The 19551-nt window shown below is 50.9% G+C and overlaps 1 protein-coding gene across 5 annotated transcripts in view; it reads right to left on the bottom strand.

Annotated features, from left to right (window-relative positions):
- XYLB (xylulokinase) overlaps positions 1-19551 on the bottom strand; it is a 70787-nt gene that overhangs the window by 33131 nt on the left and 18105 nt on the right. For all 5 annotated transcript variants that reach the window (XM_058729434.1, XM_058729429.1, XM_058729430.1 and 2 more), the window contains exons 7-15: positions 19408-19473; positions 18015-18087; positions 16070-16188; positions 11951-12032; positions 8416-8456; positions 7765-7880; positions 6892-7007; positions 5941-6014; positions 4384-4480 (exon numbers count right to left, since the gene is read on the bottom strand). In XM_058729434.1, coding sequence (XP_058585417.1) covers positions 4384-4480; positions 5941-6014; positions 6892-7007; positions 7765-7880; positions 8416-8456; positions 11951-12032; positions 16070-16188; positions 18015-18087; positions 19408-19473 — 784 coding nt within the window. The remainder of the gene's footprint in view (positions 1-4383; positions 4481-5940; positions 6015-6891; positions 7008-7764; positions 7881-8415; positions 8457-11950; positions 12033-16069; positions 16189-18014; positions 18088-19407; positions 19474-19551) is intronic.

The raw sequence follows: 19551 nt of genomic DNA, 5'->3' as shown, positions 1-19551 counted from the left end.
AGCCTTTGTAGAGAGGACTCCAGCTTCTAAGCTTGTACAATGCTTAGAAGATTCAACTTAAATCTGCCTGTGGTCAGGGAGCCTGGGTGGCTCAGTCGGTTAAGTGTTGGACTCTTGGTTTCTGCTCAGGTCACGATCCAGTGGTTTTGTGAGTTCGAGCCCTGCATCGAGCTCTGCACTGACTGTGGAGTCTGCTTGGGATTCTCTCTCCCTCTCTCTCTCTGCCCCTCCCCGATTCGCATTGTCTGTCTCTCTCAAAATAAATAAATAAAAACTTAAAAAAAAAAAATCTGGTGTCTGTTGTCACCCCATCTACTGTCACAGCCTCTCTAGGCTGCCCTCCTGCTGGGGTAGGTGGGGTGTGGGTGGGGGGCACGGGGCTAAGAAGGGATCTTGCACTTGAACAGGAACCCAGGCTTGCTGTCTAGACTGAGACCCAGTTACTCATTCAGTACTGTGAACCCACAGCCAAGACAGTTGAGAAAAGTATCCTTTTAGTTATTAATTCTACAAATATTTAGGGAGAGCCCAGTTACCACTGGGGAGTGGTTTAAGAGGTGGGAACAGGTGGTCTAACAAGACAGAGGAGACCCTTCCTCTCAGGGAGCTCACCTTCTAGTTGAGGAAGGACAGACCATAAACAGGTAGATAAATTAGAAAATAGAGCATGATAGTGACAAGTTCTGTGATGAAACAAAGCAAAGCAAAATTAGGGCCAGAGGGCCAACAGCTGGTCCAGTACAGGGTGTCTCAACCTTGGCACAGGTGGCATTCGGACTGGATAATTCTTTGCTGTGGAGGGCTGGCATGTGCACTGTGGAATGGGCGGTGGCACCCCGGCCTCTGCCCACGAGAGCAGCACTCCCCGTCTGCGACACCAAAAAGGTCTCCAGATATTGTCAAATATCCTCGGGGGGGCAAAACTGCCTCTGTTGAAAACCACCAGTCAATATGAATTCTAGTAAAAAGAACAGAGAAAATGAAGGGAAAGAAATCATCAGAGAAATAATGTGATAAATTTCCTCAAGCTAGAAAATGTCAGATATATCCTAATGAAATGAGCGCTCACCACAATGAAGGAAGAAGGCTGAGACCTAAACTTTAACTGAGAGATTTCAAAACCCTAAGAAAAGATTCTAGAAGATTCTGCAGAGACAAAAATACCATTCAGATGGGCCTCTCACTGGCAACACTAAAAGTCAGAAGAGGACAAAACATTGTTTTGTTTTGTTTTAAAGTTTATTTATTTTGAGACAGGGGCACTTGGGTGGCTCAGTCAGTTAAGTATTATTTGAGTGTGAAAGCAAAATTGAAGTATTTTCATACAGTCTGAGAGCATCCCCCACACTCCCACATCTACATGAAAGAAGGGTCAAGGATGTCCTGAAGCAAAGATGAAATACAAATACAAAACCGCTTAGATGTGTGATCTAATAAATAGCGGTAATCAAAGAAAGCAACCAAGTGTATAATTTAAGTAATTACTGATGCATAGTGCACACTGAACAGTAACATTTCTGGAACTGGAAAATGGGAGGTAAAGACAGGAGAGTAGAGAGGGAACATAATGTCTTTCAGTGGAGACCATCACCACTGAGTAGAATATAAATTCTAAACACTGATCAAAAGCAATAAATGTGAGTATCTGTTTCGAGAAATTTTTTAAACGTTTGTTAATTTTTGAGAGAGAAAGAGAGCACGTGCGCAAGCACACATGATGGGGAGAGAGAGACGGAGACAGAGGATCTGAAGTGGGCCCTGCGCTGACAGCAGCATGACCCGTGCAGGGCTGGAACTCACAAACTGTGTCATCGTGGTCTGAGCTTAGCCGACTGAGCCACCCAGGCGCCCCCTATGTTGGATTTTAAACGTTGATTACTAGAAAAAGAGGTAGAGCCTATAGGCTCAGGGGCCAACGGTGGAAATGCCTGCAGGGCCAGAAGGGAGTAACCGAGCGCATGAGGCCAGAGTAAGGCAGCACCGGCACCCGCTCGGGCAGAGGTATTTGACTGAATAACTAAACGCTGTAATAGCCAAACGCAACAGGCTCTAGAAACAAAATCCGTACTCAGGTTGTCACTTTACTACCAACACCTGTTACACAGAAGAGACGAAATGAGGAAGAATCAGCCACGGACATTTACAAGACTGACAGCAGCCCACGGTTCCTAATACTGAACCGGCAAGAGCAAACCTACACCACAGAAGACCAGAGAAGTCGATCGTAGCACAAGCACGTGATGGAATACTCCAGTGCAGTGAGAACGAACGACTAATAGCTACGCTAATTCACACGGATGAATTCATGAAGGTAACAGAGTTACAGAAGCAAGTCCCCTAAGAACACGAGGCACTCCACACCACAGCTGGGGGAGAATGATGCCTCGTGTTTGTGCAGCCCTTTCTGGTTGCAAGCATGTTCGTTTACGTAATCTTATTTGGAAGGTGCCCAGCAGAGCTGGCAAGACAGGTTTGATAGCTGCTCTTAAGCTTTTGCTAAGAGGATAAGTAACTCTATGTGGTTTTGCACCAAGAATTCTTTAAAGGCTGGGAATGATGACATTATCCCATCAGCCCTCCGGTGCCCGGAAGGACTTCTCTGCTCTCACGGCCTCTTCCTGCCCACTGTTGGGGACAGCCCCCCACAACGTGTCCCCTCCTGATGGCTGGAGGACCCTCCGTGCCAGGCACTGGGTGCCAACCTCAGCACCATCCCCCGCCCTGTTCACCGATCTCTCTTTTCTGGGGATTCTGGAAGCTTTGGAGACCTTCAGGGAATTTCTTTTTACGCTTTGAGGGATGCAATGGAAAGAAATGGGAATGTGTATAATGCTTATTTTATTTATTTGAAAATCTGTGATGAGGGCGCCTGGGTGGTTCAGTCAGTTAAGTGTCCAACTCTTGGTTTCAGCTCAGGTCATGATCTCACAGTTCGGGAGTTCGAGCCCCACATTGGGCACCATGCTGACCACACGGAGCCTACTTTGGATTCTCTCTCTCTCCCTCTCTCTCTCTCTCTCTCTCTGCCCCTCCCTGGCTCATACATGTTCTCTTAATAAATAAATAAATAATAAATAAAACTTGTGGTGGACACACATCCATCCTGAAAAATGTACGTAACCCCTCATAAGCCGACAGCCTGACGTATTCTCACAAACTCAACACACCTCGTGGAACTCAGGAAAGAGAGCACCACGAGCACCCCAGAGGCCCTCTCCTGAAAGGTAGCTGCTAACTGTCCTGGCTTCCAGTGACTGCAAATCGTGTTGTCTGGTTTTGAGCTTGATGGACACGGAATCCCGCCGCATGCACTTTTGTGTCTGGCTTCTTTTGTTCCACCGACTTACATTGATGAGGTTCGCCACTTCTGCTGCAGCTAGTGGGGGCTGGTTGATTTTCGTTTCTGTGTAGTATCACATTGCATGAATACCCCCCACACACTTATCCTGCCTGCTATCGATGGGCGTTGGGTTCCAGGGCAGGGCTATTAAGCACCGTGCCACGATGAATGTTCTCTCGGACGTCTTCAGAGAACACATGTACACATTTCTGTTATGCATTCGCCAAGAGGCGAGGCTGCTGGAAGGTGTGTGTGTGGCTTTAGCAGATGCTGCACGACAGCTTCGCAAAAAGGCTTCCCTAATGCTTACTGCTATAGTATCCTCGGACTTGGTTGGTTCAAAGACATAAAACATACGACACAGAACTCAGATTGTCCATAAAAGTATCATGAGTTGGAGCTCAAGCAGAGGCTTCAGGTGCCCAGGGGGACAAATACACCCTCCCGGCAGAAGCCCCGCCCTAGGCACTCCAGTGCCAGCAGTTAAGGGGAAGTTCACGGACCTAAAGCTGCCCATTCCGGAGCTCAAGTTCTTAGAAATCCCCTTCTCCCCACAGGTGCCCCTCTCCCCAACCCACCCCGCTCTGCCTTTCCTTTCCAGACCTCTGGTTTCAATAGTGGTTCTGTATCCCCATTCGTCCCCGATAGACCCGCAGTGCTGGACAGGGCCGCCCCAGGGCAGATGGATCCCACCTAGGCCTTTCCCACCTGCACTGCCCATGTCCTCAGGGTCCAGAGCTTGGGGCATCTTGGAGGTTCAGGTTACAGAAAGGTCTCCAAGTGCTACAGCTACTCACCAGGAGGCCAGGCTCATGGGGACAGAGCAGAGAAGCAGAATAGCCTGCCTCCTAGTCCCTGTCTACCCACAGGCCCTCCTGACTCACCTCCCCCCGCCACGGGGGCCAGGCTCCATGTCCCTCCTGCCCTTGTGATGAAGCCACAACAAATCTGTGAGGCCTGGCCTGGAGGTTGGGAAGGGTCTCAGGCACCCCAGGGTATGAGGGTCCGTGCCCCAGAACACAGCCCGCGAGCAGCTCACTTACTGACTCGGTAGCCCAAGCCCTCGGCATGAATCCTCTTGGCCATGAACTGCCCTTCAATCAGTGCTCGGATCTCCACATCCTTGGGGAATGCTGGGACCTGTCCCCAAGAGAAAGCAGGCACAGAGTGAAGATTCCTTGTTTTCCCTTCATTGTGTGTGTGTGTGTTGTCTTTTTAAATGACAGCCCAGATTCAGAAACCGTGACTCAGACCTCCGGTGCGGCTCAACCAACTAAGCATCTGTCACACAAACACATCACTCACACACACACACACTCCCAGCCTCATGCATGTTCGCTCTGGAGAAACAGAGCATCAGAGGGCTAGTCTCAGGCCGCCAAGGGTTCAGCTCTGTGACCTCAAGTAAGTTACGCAGACCTTGCTGGGGTCTTAACAACACTGAGGTAATGTGTCTCAGGGTGGTTACAATGACCCAATTAGACGGCAGAGTCTGGTCTGGGTGTTTGATACTCACTAAGTGACAGCCTACAGCTTACGCTGACGACCCACAGCTGCTGATGGGTGTCAACCCAAGCTCTGCCCATGCCTGAGCCCCTGTGACCAGCATAGACCCTACCTTCTCCCTGTTAGCCCTCGATGGGTTTATGGAAAAGGGAACAAGCATACCTTCTCTGTATCTTCTCTGATCCTTCCTCAGAAAACCGAGATGAACCCCTTCCTTCTACAGTTTATATAAAGCTTCCCACTTATAACCCAATACAGAATGGCTTCATCAGCTACAAATCCAATGCCTACTCTAACTGTAACAGTTACTAGACAGAGTGACTTACTGACCCCACCTAGGAAAGGCCACAGGGTGGAGGAGAAACAAAATAGCAGCTTCAGGGCCAGGGAGGACTGGGGTTGGAGGCCCCCCTCCACCACCCAGGCCCTGGTGACTTGGGCACATGATTTAGCCTCTCTGGACCTCAAGAGGCTATGAGCAGTAAATGAGGGATATAGGAAACCATCAGCACAGTGCTTGGAGCTAAACAGCCCTCAATAAATGTTAGTGCCTCCCGTCCCAGAGGCTTTCCATCAGGAAGGAATTCCTGATCTGGAGACAGTGTCAGTCCTCGGGGGTGCAGGGTTAAGTCGGCCAAGTCAACAGTCTCTATGACTCTCAGTGACAGTCAGCGTGGACACAGGTGATTTGCACTCTGCTTTCTAAGCATGTCTGCCTTAGATCCTGCTGATTCCCCAGCACTAAAATGCACTCTGGCACATCAAAAACATTTGCTCTAGGGGCACCTGGGTGGCTCAGTCGGTTAAGCGTCCGACTTTGGCTCAGGTCATGATCTCACAGTTCGTGGGTTTGAACCCTGTGTCGGGTTCCATGCTGCCGGTGCAAAACCTGCTTGGGAATCCCCCTCTCTCTACCCCTCCCCTGCCTGCTTTCTCTCTCTCTCTCAAAATAAATAAACTTAAAAAGAAACTGCTCTAATAATAGGTGAGTAAATTCATGACGTCCCTAAAGCAGCAGAATCTGATAGGCGATTGTTAAATTTAGTACTCAAAAATGGAGCCAATTTCTCTCCAATACCAATAACCACACGTACCTTGTGGTTTTCTGCACTAAACCTATGGCGCCCAATAATTTCAGGGGTGATCTCCATTACGTCAAAATAAAAACCTGAAACAAGACCGGGAAGAGATTCACTGTCAGGAATCAAAAACAAAAGATAAGCTTCTCAAAGACTTAGTAAAGAACAGGGTGAGGGGCGCCTGGGTGGCGCAGTCGGTTAAGCGACCGACTTCAGCCAGGTCACGATCTCGCAGTCCGTGAGTTCGAGCCCCGCGTCAGGCTCTGGGCTGATGGCTCGGAGCCTGGAGCCTGTTTCCGATTCTGTGTCTCCCTCTCTCTGCCCCTCCCCCATTCATGCTCTGTCTCTCTCTGTCCCAAAAATAAATAAAAAAAAAAAAAGAACAGGGTGAAATGACCCTACATCTGGGTCTGCCAGAAGAGTCAGGGGAATACCCTTGGTTCCCGCTCTCCAGCAGGACAGGAAGAAAGGCCCTGAGCTACATTTTCTTAGAGACGGTTTTTCCTACTCTCACCTGCAGCCCGGGCCAGAGGCGGCTGCCCAACCAGCCCTGAAATGCCAGCCCAGGTTTGATCAAGGGAGACACGTCTCCTCCCCGCTCAGAAGGCCAGCCACCATTCCTAACAGAACCCTGCATCCGGGACAGAAAGCTACATGTGGAGGACACAATGGGATAGAGTAGGAGCCGTGGCTGCCATCCCTGATGTTGTCACCAGGGCCTCGGAGGGGACAGAGATGCAGTTATGGCCTGACTTCCACTCAAAGCATGGAGAACGGCCCAACCTTACTCAGATCATGGGGTCTCACACTAGTCTGGAAGGCCCATGGGGCAGAAGGATAGACAGGTAGGGCTCCTCTTGGCTTCTCCATGGCCCTCACCTCCCCATACCCCCGAGGCCCTAGGCCCTGTCCCTTCTGCCAGCAACCGCTGCCCTTGACAGGCCCAGGCATCACCAAATAGCCTACCCAGGTTCCCGCCGTTCCCCATCTCGGTGGACCGCAGTGCCTCAGAGAACTCACTCCAGGAACAGGAAGCTGACTCATCACGGATCTTCTCTCTCATGAGGGAGCCATTTTTAAAGCTGCAGAAGCACACACACCTCTGAGGGAGGGACCCAGTGCTTGCTGACTGCATCCACATATTTTGGTGAAGAATCCGAGGGAGAAGGGCTGCAGGTCAGGCTGGACCGCAAGGTATCGGGCCCAGCAAAGGCCCCTCGGAATTGCGGGGAAATGCACTGGTCTTGGGCTCTTGTACGGTTGCCACAACCAGCCCTGAAATACCAGCGAGAGACAGGGAGAAATACCAGGGAGAGACAGGGAGCTGTGGCTTCTATACATCATACCACCCGGATGATGGAACAGAGCTGGTAAACTTAATAGACCTATATATTCTCCAATGGTTCCTGGGGCCTGGAGGCTCAGAAACTTCCCTGAGTAGCTTCCAGTGGGTTTCCAAAGGCCTGTGATCAGGGTACAGAGCACACTTCCTCCATGACGACTGTCAGGAGGCAGGATGTGCTTCCTACCATTTGTTGAAGGCCTACCATGTGCGAGGCACGTCACAACAACGCTACGAAGTAAACCTTTTATTCTTCCCATTTCATGAGCAAAGTGTGACTCACATGTGCTGTGACATCTGCACACAAGATATAGGTGTTGAGGATGGGACTGCAATCTGGGTTTGGGGAGGACTCCAGATGCCGGGTTCTTCCCCACCCAGCTCTGCTGTCAGAAGGACCCAACGAGTCCTGGGGTCTCAGCTGCTGAGCACAATGACCTGAGGGCTCCAGATGGTACCGGACCTGCCCACACCACCCTCCTCCCCACCAAGCCTACCAGAGGAGTGCCATGTAGTGCTGGGAGCCAACGGGGTTGCAGAAGATGTGACCTTCCAGGGCGGGCATGGGCTCCTGGAGCCAGAGAAATAGGGTGTCGCTGGTGCCCAGGCTGACCTGGGAAGAAACGGGCAGAGGTGAGGCGCCTCTCTGCTCAGCTGTACCAGCCCTGACCCCCATCATGTCACTCCTGATGCCGTCGACCGCTGATTAAATGTCCCTTCCTCGGAGAAACCTCCTTCTGACCCTCCCACATCAGATAAGTCCAAAGTTAGCAACCAGATTTAGGATCTCATGGAAACTGTAGGCCAGTTTCTTAGAATTTAACCACAATTGCATCTAACTAATGGTTTGGGTAACAACTGATTCCCCAATGACTTTCCCACTAGGCCCAGAAGGGTCAGACCCTTCTGTCACTGCACCAAGCAAGACTGGCCACTGTTAAGGGGACCTGCCAGCAAAGGCCATGACCTTCTAACAGAGGAGATACGAATAGATCCTGGGGCCTAGGTCTTCCTATCCCCTCCTTCAGCTGCCTTTTGGGGCCAGCAGACCCTCTAATAGACAACAAAGATGTTACTGGGGCCCAGAACCCCTGTCCCCTAGGGCAGGAAGAGTTAGCTCCGCCTGTAGGTGTGAGAAGTCACCTTACCGCAATGTCACCTTCCTCCAGCCTCATGCCTGCCAGCGACGCTGAGAATAGGAGGGGAGCCTCTGGTTAGCTGGAAGTCACACGGAGCCACAAAGCAAACCACACTCACCTCCAGGTGGGAGCCAGCCCCTACCTCCTGCCCCAATCCACATGCTAGGGTAGAGGAAGGAACAGGGTGAGTTGAGGGCTCAGGATGGCCCAAGGGAAGGTCCCAGGGGTCAGGGGGTAGAGTCCCTGTGGTCATGCTTCCCAGCTTCTTCTAAAGGGGCCCAAACTCCCCACCATCAGGTGCTCACAAGAGTGCCAAGAACCAAGGGGCCCAAGTCAAGACATCAGGATACACACTACAGAGTATATCACAAGGTGAGGCAGGAGTTGGGGCTTCCTTCCACCCAAGCAGAAGGTAAAGGGGACTGTCCGTCCCCCTTAGACATGAGGCCCCTAAGAGCAATTCTTATCTGCCTTGCTCACTGATGTACTCTGGAGCTGAAAGGTCTGGCATGCAGTAGGTACTCACTAAATGTCAAGAGACTGAATAAGTGAGTGAAAGGAGATGTGGGAAGGACAGATGTACTCAATCACTTCTGCTGAGTACAACCAGCCATGGGTACTGCTGAGTACAAACACATCCAGTGTTTGGATGTGTTCCCAAACACTGGAAGCCCCATCAGCCTCCACTGTCAGGGACTGGGGAAATAAAGCGGGACGACTGGACCGTAGGCAACCATTAAAATGATATTGCACAAAAATATTGCCCGGGTTAGTTAAAATAAGATATGTTTACTTATAAGCATAGAAAGAAAGTTGGAAGGATAGCCATCAAAACTGTAGCTGTAGCTATCTCAGGGTTAAGAGATTATGGATGATTTTTGCATCCTTCCTTTGGTTCGTCAGTATTAAAAAAATTTTTTTTTCCTGCAATGAAGAGGTATCCCTTGTAAGAAAAAGAGCACAAGCGTCTGTTAGTCTGTTTGCTTGTTACCCCTACTGTTTTAATGAGGGAGCAGCTAATACATTATTTAAAACGCCAGCAGAGCGGGGCGCCTGGGTGGCTCAGTCAGTTGAGCCACTGACTTCGGCTCAGGTCATGATCTCAGGGCTCGTGAGTTCGAGCCCCACGTCGGGCTCTGTGCTGACAGCTCGGAGCCTGCTTCAGATTCTATGTCTCCCTCTCTCTCTCTGCCCCTCCCCAACTCATGTTCTGTCTCTCTCTGTCTCAGAAATAAAGAAACATTAAATAAATAAATAAATAAATAAATGAATGAATGAATAAAACACCAGCAGACTAAAGGCCAGACTTGGGGAGGAACCGACTAAAGGGCTACCTGCCTGGGATCTCTAACATTCAGCCTGAAACCGAGGTCCAAGAGGAAGGATCGGAAAGCTGCTTTTTTGTCATTCCTGCTCAAACATGCCCAGAAGCTCACTGCCGTGGTTAAAAAGGCCCCTTCTTCCTCCTGACATGCTTCTAGTTGATAGAGGAGATACGAGTATATACACTGCCTAACGAGACTCAGTGAGGTTATTTTCATTCTGAAAGGAAAATAGACGTGGCCCACAAAACTGTAGAATTTTCCTAAATTGGTGCTCATAGACCAACTGTTCTCTGCTCTTCTCTGACCTCCCAACTTTTCGGGCTGATGGGAACTGGGCCTGAGTGGGCCCTGGGAGCCTGGGGCACCAGAACGCGCACACTGCAGGCTGGAGATGCCTCTCGACCCAGGGACAGAGCATGCGGCTTCATGCCTCGCCACCGTGGAAATCAGGCCACTGTCTACCAGCGTCTACCTCCCTCTCCTTCACCTTTGGACCAGGAACACTGGGATCCTTCCTCCAAAACCCAGTCTGTTTGGTTCTGTGCTTTGACAACAGGGTTCCGCACGATCGTCTACAGAAATTGCTCAGGGACAGGAAGGGCCCTTGTCTGGCTCCTGGGGATCCCCCCAGATACCAGAGCCACGGCTGTCCCGGGAGAGACAGGTCACAGATGCGGCCACAAGCGTGGCGGGGACGTGCTAGCTGTCCCCTCAGCTCCAGAGCAGACAGGCCGGAAGCAGACTGAGGAACACCATGAGTGTTATTTGTAGCAGTGGCTGAACAGCAGTGACTTAAATGTTTTTCCCTCATCACAGAAATATACACAGACACCGCAGAAAATATAGAATCGAGTACTACTGCTAATAATATAGCCACTGTTATTAAGAATGAATTTTAGCCAGGGCCATCAGCTCTATTTCGAGGCATACAACTACACTCCTAGGCACACATGCCTCTCTCTATTTATTTTTGATGATCATATCCTGCTCGTCTACACAGCCAACAGAAGGAAAGTACAGGGAGGCTAGTGGGTGTTGAAACCGGGAGAAGGGCTGAAGTCTGAAAATAGAAAGAAATGTGTTCCAGAGGAGAGTGAAATAGAACAGACAGCCACGGGGTGCCGGGGTGGCTCAGTCGGTTAAGCGTTCGACTTTGGCTCAGGTCATGATCTCACAGTCGGTGGGTTTGAGTCCCGCCCTCAGGCTCTGTGCTGACGGCTGGGACCCTGGAGCCTGCTTTGGATTCTGTGTCTCCCTCTCTCTGCCCTTCCCCTGCTCGCTCTCTCTTGTCTCCCTCTCTCAAAAATAAACATTAAAAAAGTTAAAAAAAAGAAAGAAAGAACAGAGAGCCACGCATGTTCCCTGACCACGGAGGAAAGCAGGAGAGGCTCTGCGAAGGGAAGTCAGCCTCCCTTGGACAGCAGACCCTGGTCCTCGGCCACGTTACTTGACCCTCACTTCCTCAGAGCAGGAGCCTAGGAGGGTGATTTAGGGTAGAGTTGCCAGAGAAAGTGGAGGACACTCAGTTAAATTGAATTTCAGAGAAACATGCTTTGGGACGTACTTACACTAAAAAATCATTTGCGGTCATGTGAAATACAGATATCGCCAGGGATGCACTTATATTACATTATTATTTGTTGTTCCTCTGAAATGGGAGTTACGCTGGGTGTCCTGTGCCTGGATTTGTATTTACCTGGCAATCCTAACTTGGTGGCTCGTTAGGGAAAGGGCTGCCGGGGGTGGGGCTGAGGGGCAGCGGTCTGGTGGTACAGTGTGGCCACCTGGCCTTTCTTCAGAGACCTGATGACCCTCCTGGAGTGGCTGGGGGAGGGAAAGGTGTTCGGATGAGGAATAATTCATATCCATAGAGCAAATGATGGGGAGGAGACCCAAGACCATGTCCCAGAGGAAGGGCTGGAGGAACTGAGAGGTTTAGCTTAGAACAGAAAAGGCAGTTGCAAGGGGGGTGGTGGGCAGGACTACCCGCCTTAGCCACTGATCAGTTCTCACCTGGGGCGGAGGGGGCAGCCCTCAGTGGCTCCAGAAGGCAGAGGCAGAGGCAGAACCAAGGTGAGGCAGGTACAAGGAGGCAGATTACAGGCCAGCAGTGTGGCAGGTGGCCAGGGAGGAAGGGTGTCAAGAGGCTGGACTGGCTGACATTCTCAAATGGACCCAGTCAGGCTACTTGGGAGAGTGAAATCCTGCAAGGTACTCACCAGGGTTGTCCCCAGTAAAGGCCACCACTTGGCACCCTGGAGGAAATCCATAGCGCTGGACGTAGTAGGAAGAAATGGCTCCCTGAGGAGGAGAAGCAAGTACGCCCTACTGAAGCAAATCCCACCTGTTCACAGCCGTCCAAACCTCAGGTTGCAAGAATGCTACAAGCCCCAGGTCACTGGGCCTGCACTCACATCACTCCCAAGGGATGTTGCAACAGGATGTCCCTCCTGTTCACAAAAAGCCAGAGGAACCCAGCACAGGCTTGGAACTATAAATTTAAGGTCATCCCACTACCTTGAACACCAGTGGATTTTGAGAGGCAGCTGCAACACACCAATCCCCAACTTGTACTTTCTTCGTAAGCTCCACATTCTGGTATAACATTAATGGTAAATACATAACCAGTGGACACACAGTAAGCAAATTCACGGAAAAGACATAATGCCTTACGTACTCATTCTATCAGCCCAGCAATCTGATTAAGAATAACCAAACATGCGGGGCGCCTGGGTGGCTCAGTCAGGTAAGCCGCTGAATTCAGCTCAGTTCATGATCTCACGGTTCTGAGTTCAAGCCGCACATAGAGTCCTGTGCTGGCCTGCTTCTGATCCTCTGTCTCCCTCTCTCTCGGCCCCTCTCCTGCTTGTGCGCGTGCTCTCTCACTCTCTCTCAAAAATAAACATTAAAAAAAGAAGAAGAAGAAGAATCAACATGCAAATGCAGAGGTCAACTTTCTAAAGAAAATAAACCAAAAAAATGGCAGTGAGGGGGAGGGAACTCCCCTGAGAAGCATGGCCCCCAAGGCTCCTCCAAGGGCAGCTGTGGGACCAGAGATCGGGGACACCCGCTGGACAGACCCATAGAAAACACAGCTATAAAAGAGACACTTTTTTCCCCCCCGTTCCCTGACTTTACCTTAGTTCCAAAAGTTTGAAATAAATGATGGGCTTTCCTGGGGCCTAGAAAGAAAATTTTGCTCCTTATAGCAAAATTTCGGACTTACATCAGAATAAGCCATCTCCTGGGAGAGAAATGTCTCAGACCCCGTTGCCTCCAAAAACAGAGCCAGAGTCAGAGTTCGTGTGCAGGTGGCTTATTTGGGAAAGCGATCCCAGAAAACGAAAGGGGACGTGGGGAGGAGGGAGAGGCCACCCAAGGGTACATTGTCAAGCTGGTCACCACTGTGGGCAGCGTCCGAGGAGCCGTGTAAAGGATCTGGGGGTTGTCCACTTGGGAATGGGGCGAGGGGCACATCTCCACAGGCCCCCGCTACTGAAGGGTGTCCCGTGGGATGTTAACTCCCTGGACCTCCAGGTTTGCAGAGCACAAACACGGAGTCACAGAAGCCCTGGGCGGAAAGGGAGGGAAATGAGATCCCACCCCGGCAGGCTGCGGCCAGGTGACACTGAAAAGCCACAGCAGCTGGTCAAACAGATGGGTTAGGAGGCTGCAAGGCAGGGCTGGAGAAGTGTCCAATACCATCCATCTCCAGATATCTTCCTGCAAAAAATGTGAAAGCTGCCTGGGCACCACCTTCCGAAGAAGGGATGATGGGAAACACCGGTTCCACTTGTCCCTGCACCCCCCATCACGTGGATGCATCTGTTACAAATGAAAACATGCTTTTCAGAATCGGTTCTTTTTGGTTCCTCAAGCTGCTAGTCTGTGCACGAGCTCCCTCCTGGAGGCATGTGTTCCCGGCATAAGGAAAACAAAGCCTGTTGCCGTGGACAAAACATTGCTTCCCATCTCACACATAAAACCAGAAGCCGTGCATGGAATACCAATCCCAGAGGCTGGGCTGTTTCCTGTTGGCCCTTCCTTATTCCTTCTGCTGTGCTTCAGCAAGGCTGGGTCCTGAACTGTCCCCCTTCCGAGGCGGGGGACACCCCTCCCTAAGCTCTGTACATCGGTGCTGATCTCAGAAAAGTGCTTTTGTGGCTGGGACTCTGAACGGGCAGCACAAGTGGCAGCCTGATCCTTCTCATCACCCTCCTCAGGCCTCAGGGACCCTTCTCCTTCCTTCCTACTGACACCCTCAACCACCCAGCCGTTCTGTGTGTGGCACATGTTCCTGCCAAAGGGCCCCTGAGGGCAGGGCCCAGCTGTCTACTCCATTCTCCCCACAGAGCAGCCTAGAACTAAAGTCAGTTAACTCGGGGAAACCAAGGCAAATACACCCAGCCAGTGTGTATTCTGAATGGGGGTGTTGTGCTAATGGTTAAATGTTCTTCATCACACCGTTTGTCTTTTCACTACAGAGTTGTGTGAGTTCTTTAGATATTTTGGATGCTAACTCCTTATCAGATATATGATTTTGAAAAAAAATTTTTTAATGTTTATTTTTTGAGAGAGAGAGAGAGAGCGTGAGCGAGCATGAGTGGGGGAGGGGCAGAGAGAGAGGGAGACACAGAATGTGAAGCAGGTTCCAGGCTCTGAGCTGTCAGCACAGAGCCTGACGTGAGGCTCCAACTCATGAACCATGAGATCATGACCTAAACCAAAGTCGGACGCCCAACCGAGTGAATCACCCAGGTGCCCCCAGATACAGGATTTTTATGTATATTCTCCCATCCCATAGGTTGCCTCTTTGGTTTTCTGAAATTTATTTGAGAGAGAGAGAAAGAGAGAGAAAGCACGGGGAGGGGCAAAGAGAGAATCCCAAGCGGGCTGTGTATCTCCAACACAGAGCCCCACGAGGGGCTCAAAATCACGAATGGAACCGTGAGATCATGACCTCAGCCGAAATCAAGAGTCAGAGGCTCAACCGAGGGACCCAGGCCCCTGGCCTCTCAGTTTTGTCGATCGTTTCCCTTTGCTGTGTGGAAGCTTCTAAGTTTGATATAGTCCCACTTGCTTTTCTTGCCTTTGCTCTTGGTATCAAATCCCCAAAATCATCACCAACACCTGTTTTTCTCTAGGAGTTCCATGCTTTCAGGTCTTCCATTCAAGTCTTTCATCCGTTTTGAGCTCATTTTTGTGTGTGGTGTAAGAGTGGTCCCGCTTCATCCTTTCCCATGTGGCTGCAATAAATGTTTTCCATATTGCCCTTGGGACCGAGAACTATCCTGAGCACTTTAAATGCGTCAGCTCTTCTCAAAAATAAATAAAAAACGTTAAAAAAAAAAAAAAAAAAGCAGCCGATTTCGGCTCAGGTCATGATCTCACGGTCCGTGACTTTGAGCCCCGCGTCAGGCTCTGTGCTGACAGCTCAGAGCCTGGAGCCTGTTTTGGATTCTATCTCCATCTCTCTCTGCCCCTCCCCTGTTCATGCTCTGTCTCTCCCTGTCTCAAAAATAAATAAAAAACGTTAAAAAAAAAAATTTTTTTTAAATGCATCGGCTCACTTACAGCGCACCTGGGCGGCTCAGTTGGCTGAGCGCGCAACTCTTGATTTCGGCTCAGGCCATGATCTCGCGGTTCGTGGGTTCAAGCCCTGCATCCATGCTAACGACGTGGAGCTTGCTTGGGATTCTCCCTCCCTCTCTCTCCACTCCTCCCCTGTTTGTGCGCTCTCTCTCTCTCTCTCTTTTGAAATAAATAAATAAACTTTAAATGCATCGACGTGTTTATTCTGCACATCAGTCTGACAACATAGAAAGTATCATTATTCCTTCAGGAACAATAGAAATGAGGAAACAGAGGCACAGACTAAAGTCACAAAGCTGGCAAATGGCAGAGACGACATTCCAGCCTGGGCAATACGGGGCCAGGGACTGCGTTCCCCGTAGCTTCCTGGCACCTCTTTCCTCCTACTCTTTCCTCTTACCTCTTTCCTCCTACTCTCTGCCTCCTCCAAGCTTCAGAGGTGGTTCCGACCCCAAGAATTTCAGCATTCTGTGTATTTTTTCCTAACGTATGCAATCACCCACAACTTATCCCTTCAACTTTTCTTCCTATCCTAATAAATTTCTAGCAGAATTTTCCTAAGTCCCCCTACCCCACACCTCACCGCCACGAGGCAGTCATATATACCTGCACCTGAGTACCTGCTAAATGCAAGGCACTGATCAAGACATTCGGCTTTGACTTATGTCAAAAGCTTCTCTTGTACACTGCTTTCCCCAGTAGCTGCCATCTCTTAAAGGAGCCACGCCGCCGGAAAGAGGACCTACCACAACTGAGCAGGACGGTACCGGTGAGCCAAGCTTCTCCTCTAAATGAGGAGCACAGGCAGCAAGGCAGACCCGCGACCAGACTTTGTCCTTGATCTGCAACAAATTCATTCCAGAACCTAAGGGAATGAAGGAAACAAGAAACAGAAACATCTTTAGAAAGGACCTTTTGGGAAAATGTACAAGTGGGGCAGAAAGCCAATCATTCTCTTGCAGCAAACTTATACTTGGACCTCTTCCCACCGGAACGTATACGGTGTGCCTGGGTCATTATGGAGCTGGCAAACACGAGGTCCGCAGGGGCCCTTGGAAACACACGGCCCCACCTCCTCTGCATATTCCTCATGGGCTCGAGCTCCATCATTAGCCTGCAAATCTGCAGCCCTAAGACCCGACAATACGTAGACCAGGCACTGTTCTTTGTGTCCCCTGGGTTCAAGGTGTCTGCTTGGAGGCAGCCCTGTGCTGATGTGGGTCAGCCCTCAGGATTTCCCAATCACATCTAACTTATCGAGGGAAGCTAAGCCTGTCTGAAAACAATCTACTGCTCCCGAGGCTTTCCTGAGGACGGCGAGGGGGAGACGAGCCAGAGCACAGGGGAAGGCCTCCCGTCTTCCTCCTCCCCTGGGTCCAGGTGGAGGCATATAGACGTCGGCCGAGATGCTAATGGAGTCATGCACCCAGGTGAGGAGGTCAGACCACAGGTAAATCAGGGGGTGACTTCTCAGCGGGGGTGAGGACAGCGGCGTGGAGGGCCCGGCTGAGGCTGAAAAACGCGAACCTCTGGACCGCCCCGGGAATGGGGCTGTGACTTTCCCCCCGCAGCACAAACAGCCCCAGGGGAGGTGTGGCGAACACAAGTGGACACATGCTGTTCGAGGCTTAGGGTTCTGCTGGTCTCACTTCTCCGGAGCTACCTGTGGGAACCTTCTCTTCTCCAGATCGTGAGTGAAGCTGGGGGACCGGCTTCCTCTCCCTGAACACTAGAATAACAGCTGGCATACGACAGCACTCAAACACTCCAGATGGAGTCCCAGGAGGCTCTGAGCATTCCAAGACTCCTCTGAAGCCACGTTCATAGGCCTGGGCTCTTGCTCTGCGTTCTGGTCCCCTCTTCTGTTGGCAGGCCTTGCAGCCCGGCCTCATGCAAAAGTGCCTTCGGCAGCCTTGTCCCAGCTTTCCTTCCTCACTGGCATCACCCGCAGTTATTTTGGGCAAGGTTCTGGACTCCAGAAGCTCACCACTCTCTTGCGTCCCCCAAGAAACAACTCCTTGGGGGAGCCAGGCTCCAAGATGGCTCGTGCTCAGCCCTGAGCCCTGGTGTTCACACCTTGTGAGGTCCCTGTCTTCCTATACCTGGGTAGGTCTGTTGTGACCAGTAGGGTGGGGCAGCAGGGGCGGTATGACACTTCCAAGACCAAGGTGTAAAAGATTCTGCAGCTTCTGCTTGACTGCACTCTCCTCTCATCCCTCACCCGGCGGGGGGGGGGGGGGGGGGGGGGGGAGGGGAAGAGGGGGATCCAGCTCCAGTGTCGTGAGTGGTCCTATGGGAGGGCCGCATGGAGAGGAACACAGGCCTCAAACCAGGTCTGTCTGGAGCCCTGGCAGTGGATCCTCCAGCCCCAGTCAAGCCTTTACATGACTAGCCCTGGTTGCCAGCTTGAATGCCACCCCATGAGAGCTCCTGAGCCACACAAGCCAGCCAAGCTGCTCCAAGATTACAGACCTGCGGAAATTCTGTTGAGATCATCAACACTTGTGGTTTCAGCTGCTAAGCACCAGGGACATTCATTACACAGCAGAAGACAATATGCTCCCTTCTCGGCAACAGACGACAGGGCTAAAAGACTAGCACCCAGCCGGGTGGACAGGGCTCACGCTGCCCACAGCCCCACATGTGCACGTGCATACAGAACAGGCCAGCGCCAGGACTCTGAAGGCTTACCATCACTGCAGTCGATAGGAGAGTAAGACCCAAGGAACAGGGAGGCAGCAAAGCTACTGACCAAAGAAATTCTCTGTAAAGGGAAGAAACAGTCAGCTAGGACTCATTTCCATAAGCCACCGAATCCTCTGATGCACACAACATGAGAAGAGCTTTCAATTGAGGAGGGAAGTGGAAACTCGGAGCAAGGTGCCCAGTAATGGTAGTGACTGAATATCTTGGATACTAGAACATCTGAGCATCTGGATCACCAAGACTCCTTGGGAGAGCACCTCACGCTGCAGTTTCTGTTGGGCCATAGAACTCAAGTCCGACAAAGCAAAAAAGCAACAAGCCCTATGAAAAAGCCGTGCTTAGGGAAGTGGCTTTTCTACCCAGAATCCAGGAGGTGTGATGCCTGATCTCCTTCCTCCATTCCTGTGGTCTTTATATCTAAGTCACAAGGGAAGGGGGGATGTGTGGCCACAGGACTCAGAACCAACAAAGACACCCTCGGGGGTTCAGAGCAACTTAAGTGAAAACCAGTCCCTCAGGAGCTGGAGGACTGATAATGGATTTCAAATGTTGGCCTGGGGGTCTGTGCTTCCACGTGGGAATCGCTGGCCCTTGGACCACTGCAGAGAATGCCAGCACCTCCTGTCCCCTGTCCCCCCTCAGGCCACCTTAGTTCCGCACGGAATTTGGAGAGGGTTTTACATCTCTGCCCTTCCCCTCCTCCCCGAAATCTACACAGCACATGCTGCAGAGTCATCTGGAACCCTGAGTCATTAAATAACAAACCGGATGCTGTGAACTCCCAAGATTAAAAAGGCACTTTGGTTGAACATGAGCTGATCGTTTTCTAATTATTCAGAGATGAAAATCACTAGCCAAGGTGTCAAGGCTGCTTCTCAGGCGGCATTAAGTGCCGGCTCTCGGCGACCGTGGTCCAAGGAATGAATCTGAGTTTCTGGGACACAGGCTCCGGTTGAAGGGCCACAGCTAGGGACACAGGGGTTCAGCTTTCCACATTTCTGGAGGAAACACTGAGCCCACACCAATCAAGTGCCTGGTAGCCATTTCCATGCAGGAAACTGAGAAGATGGAGACTAGAGGACACCTGGAACTCCTACTCAGGTGGCCGAAGACACCAGTCCCCACTGCTCCCACCCTGCCCTCTGCCCCCTGGGGTCAGGAGAGGCCCTGACTTCTCTTTCCCACGATTCCATTCATTCCCTCCTCTTTGGAAACAGCTCGACAATGAGGAAAAAAAAAGCCAGACTGAATATATCATTTTCAATGTCTGCTAATCCATGCTTTTGGCCAATGCGCGCAAGATGTATTTATACTAAAGGTTAAGTATTATAAAAGGAATTCAACTGTGACTGAAATCAAAGAGGAACGTTGAACCGACCTCCGTGTGTGAGTAGGCCTCGGGGTTCTGCTGGTAAATCTTCGCGATCTGGTTTCCCGTAAATCGCTGCAGAGAAGAGCGCAAATTCTTAAAAATCCATATCCTATGTGCAATGATCGGCTCTCACAAAGTGAGGTTAGTGTA

Source organism: Neofelis nebulosa, chromosome 5 (genome assembly GCF_028018385.1).
Source record: "Neofelis nebulosa isolate mNeoNeb1 chromosome 5, mNeoNeb1.pri, whole genome shotgun sequence".
NCBI classification, from domain to species: domain Eukaryota; kingdom Metazoa; phylum Chordata; class Mammalia; order Carnivora; family Felidae; genus Neofelis; species Neofelis nebulosa.
This window is presented reverse-complemented; position numbering and strand designations above follow the sequence as displayed.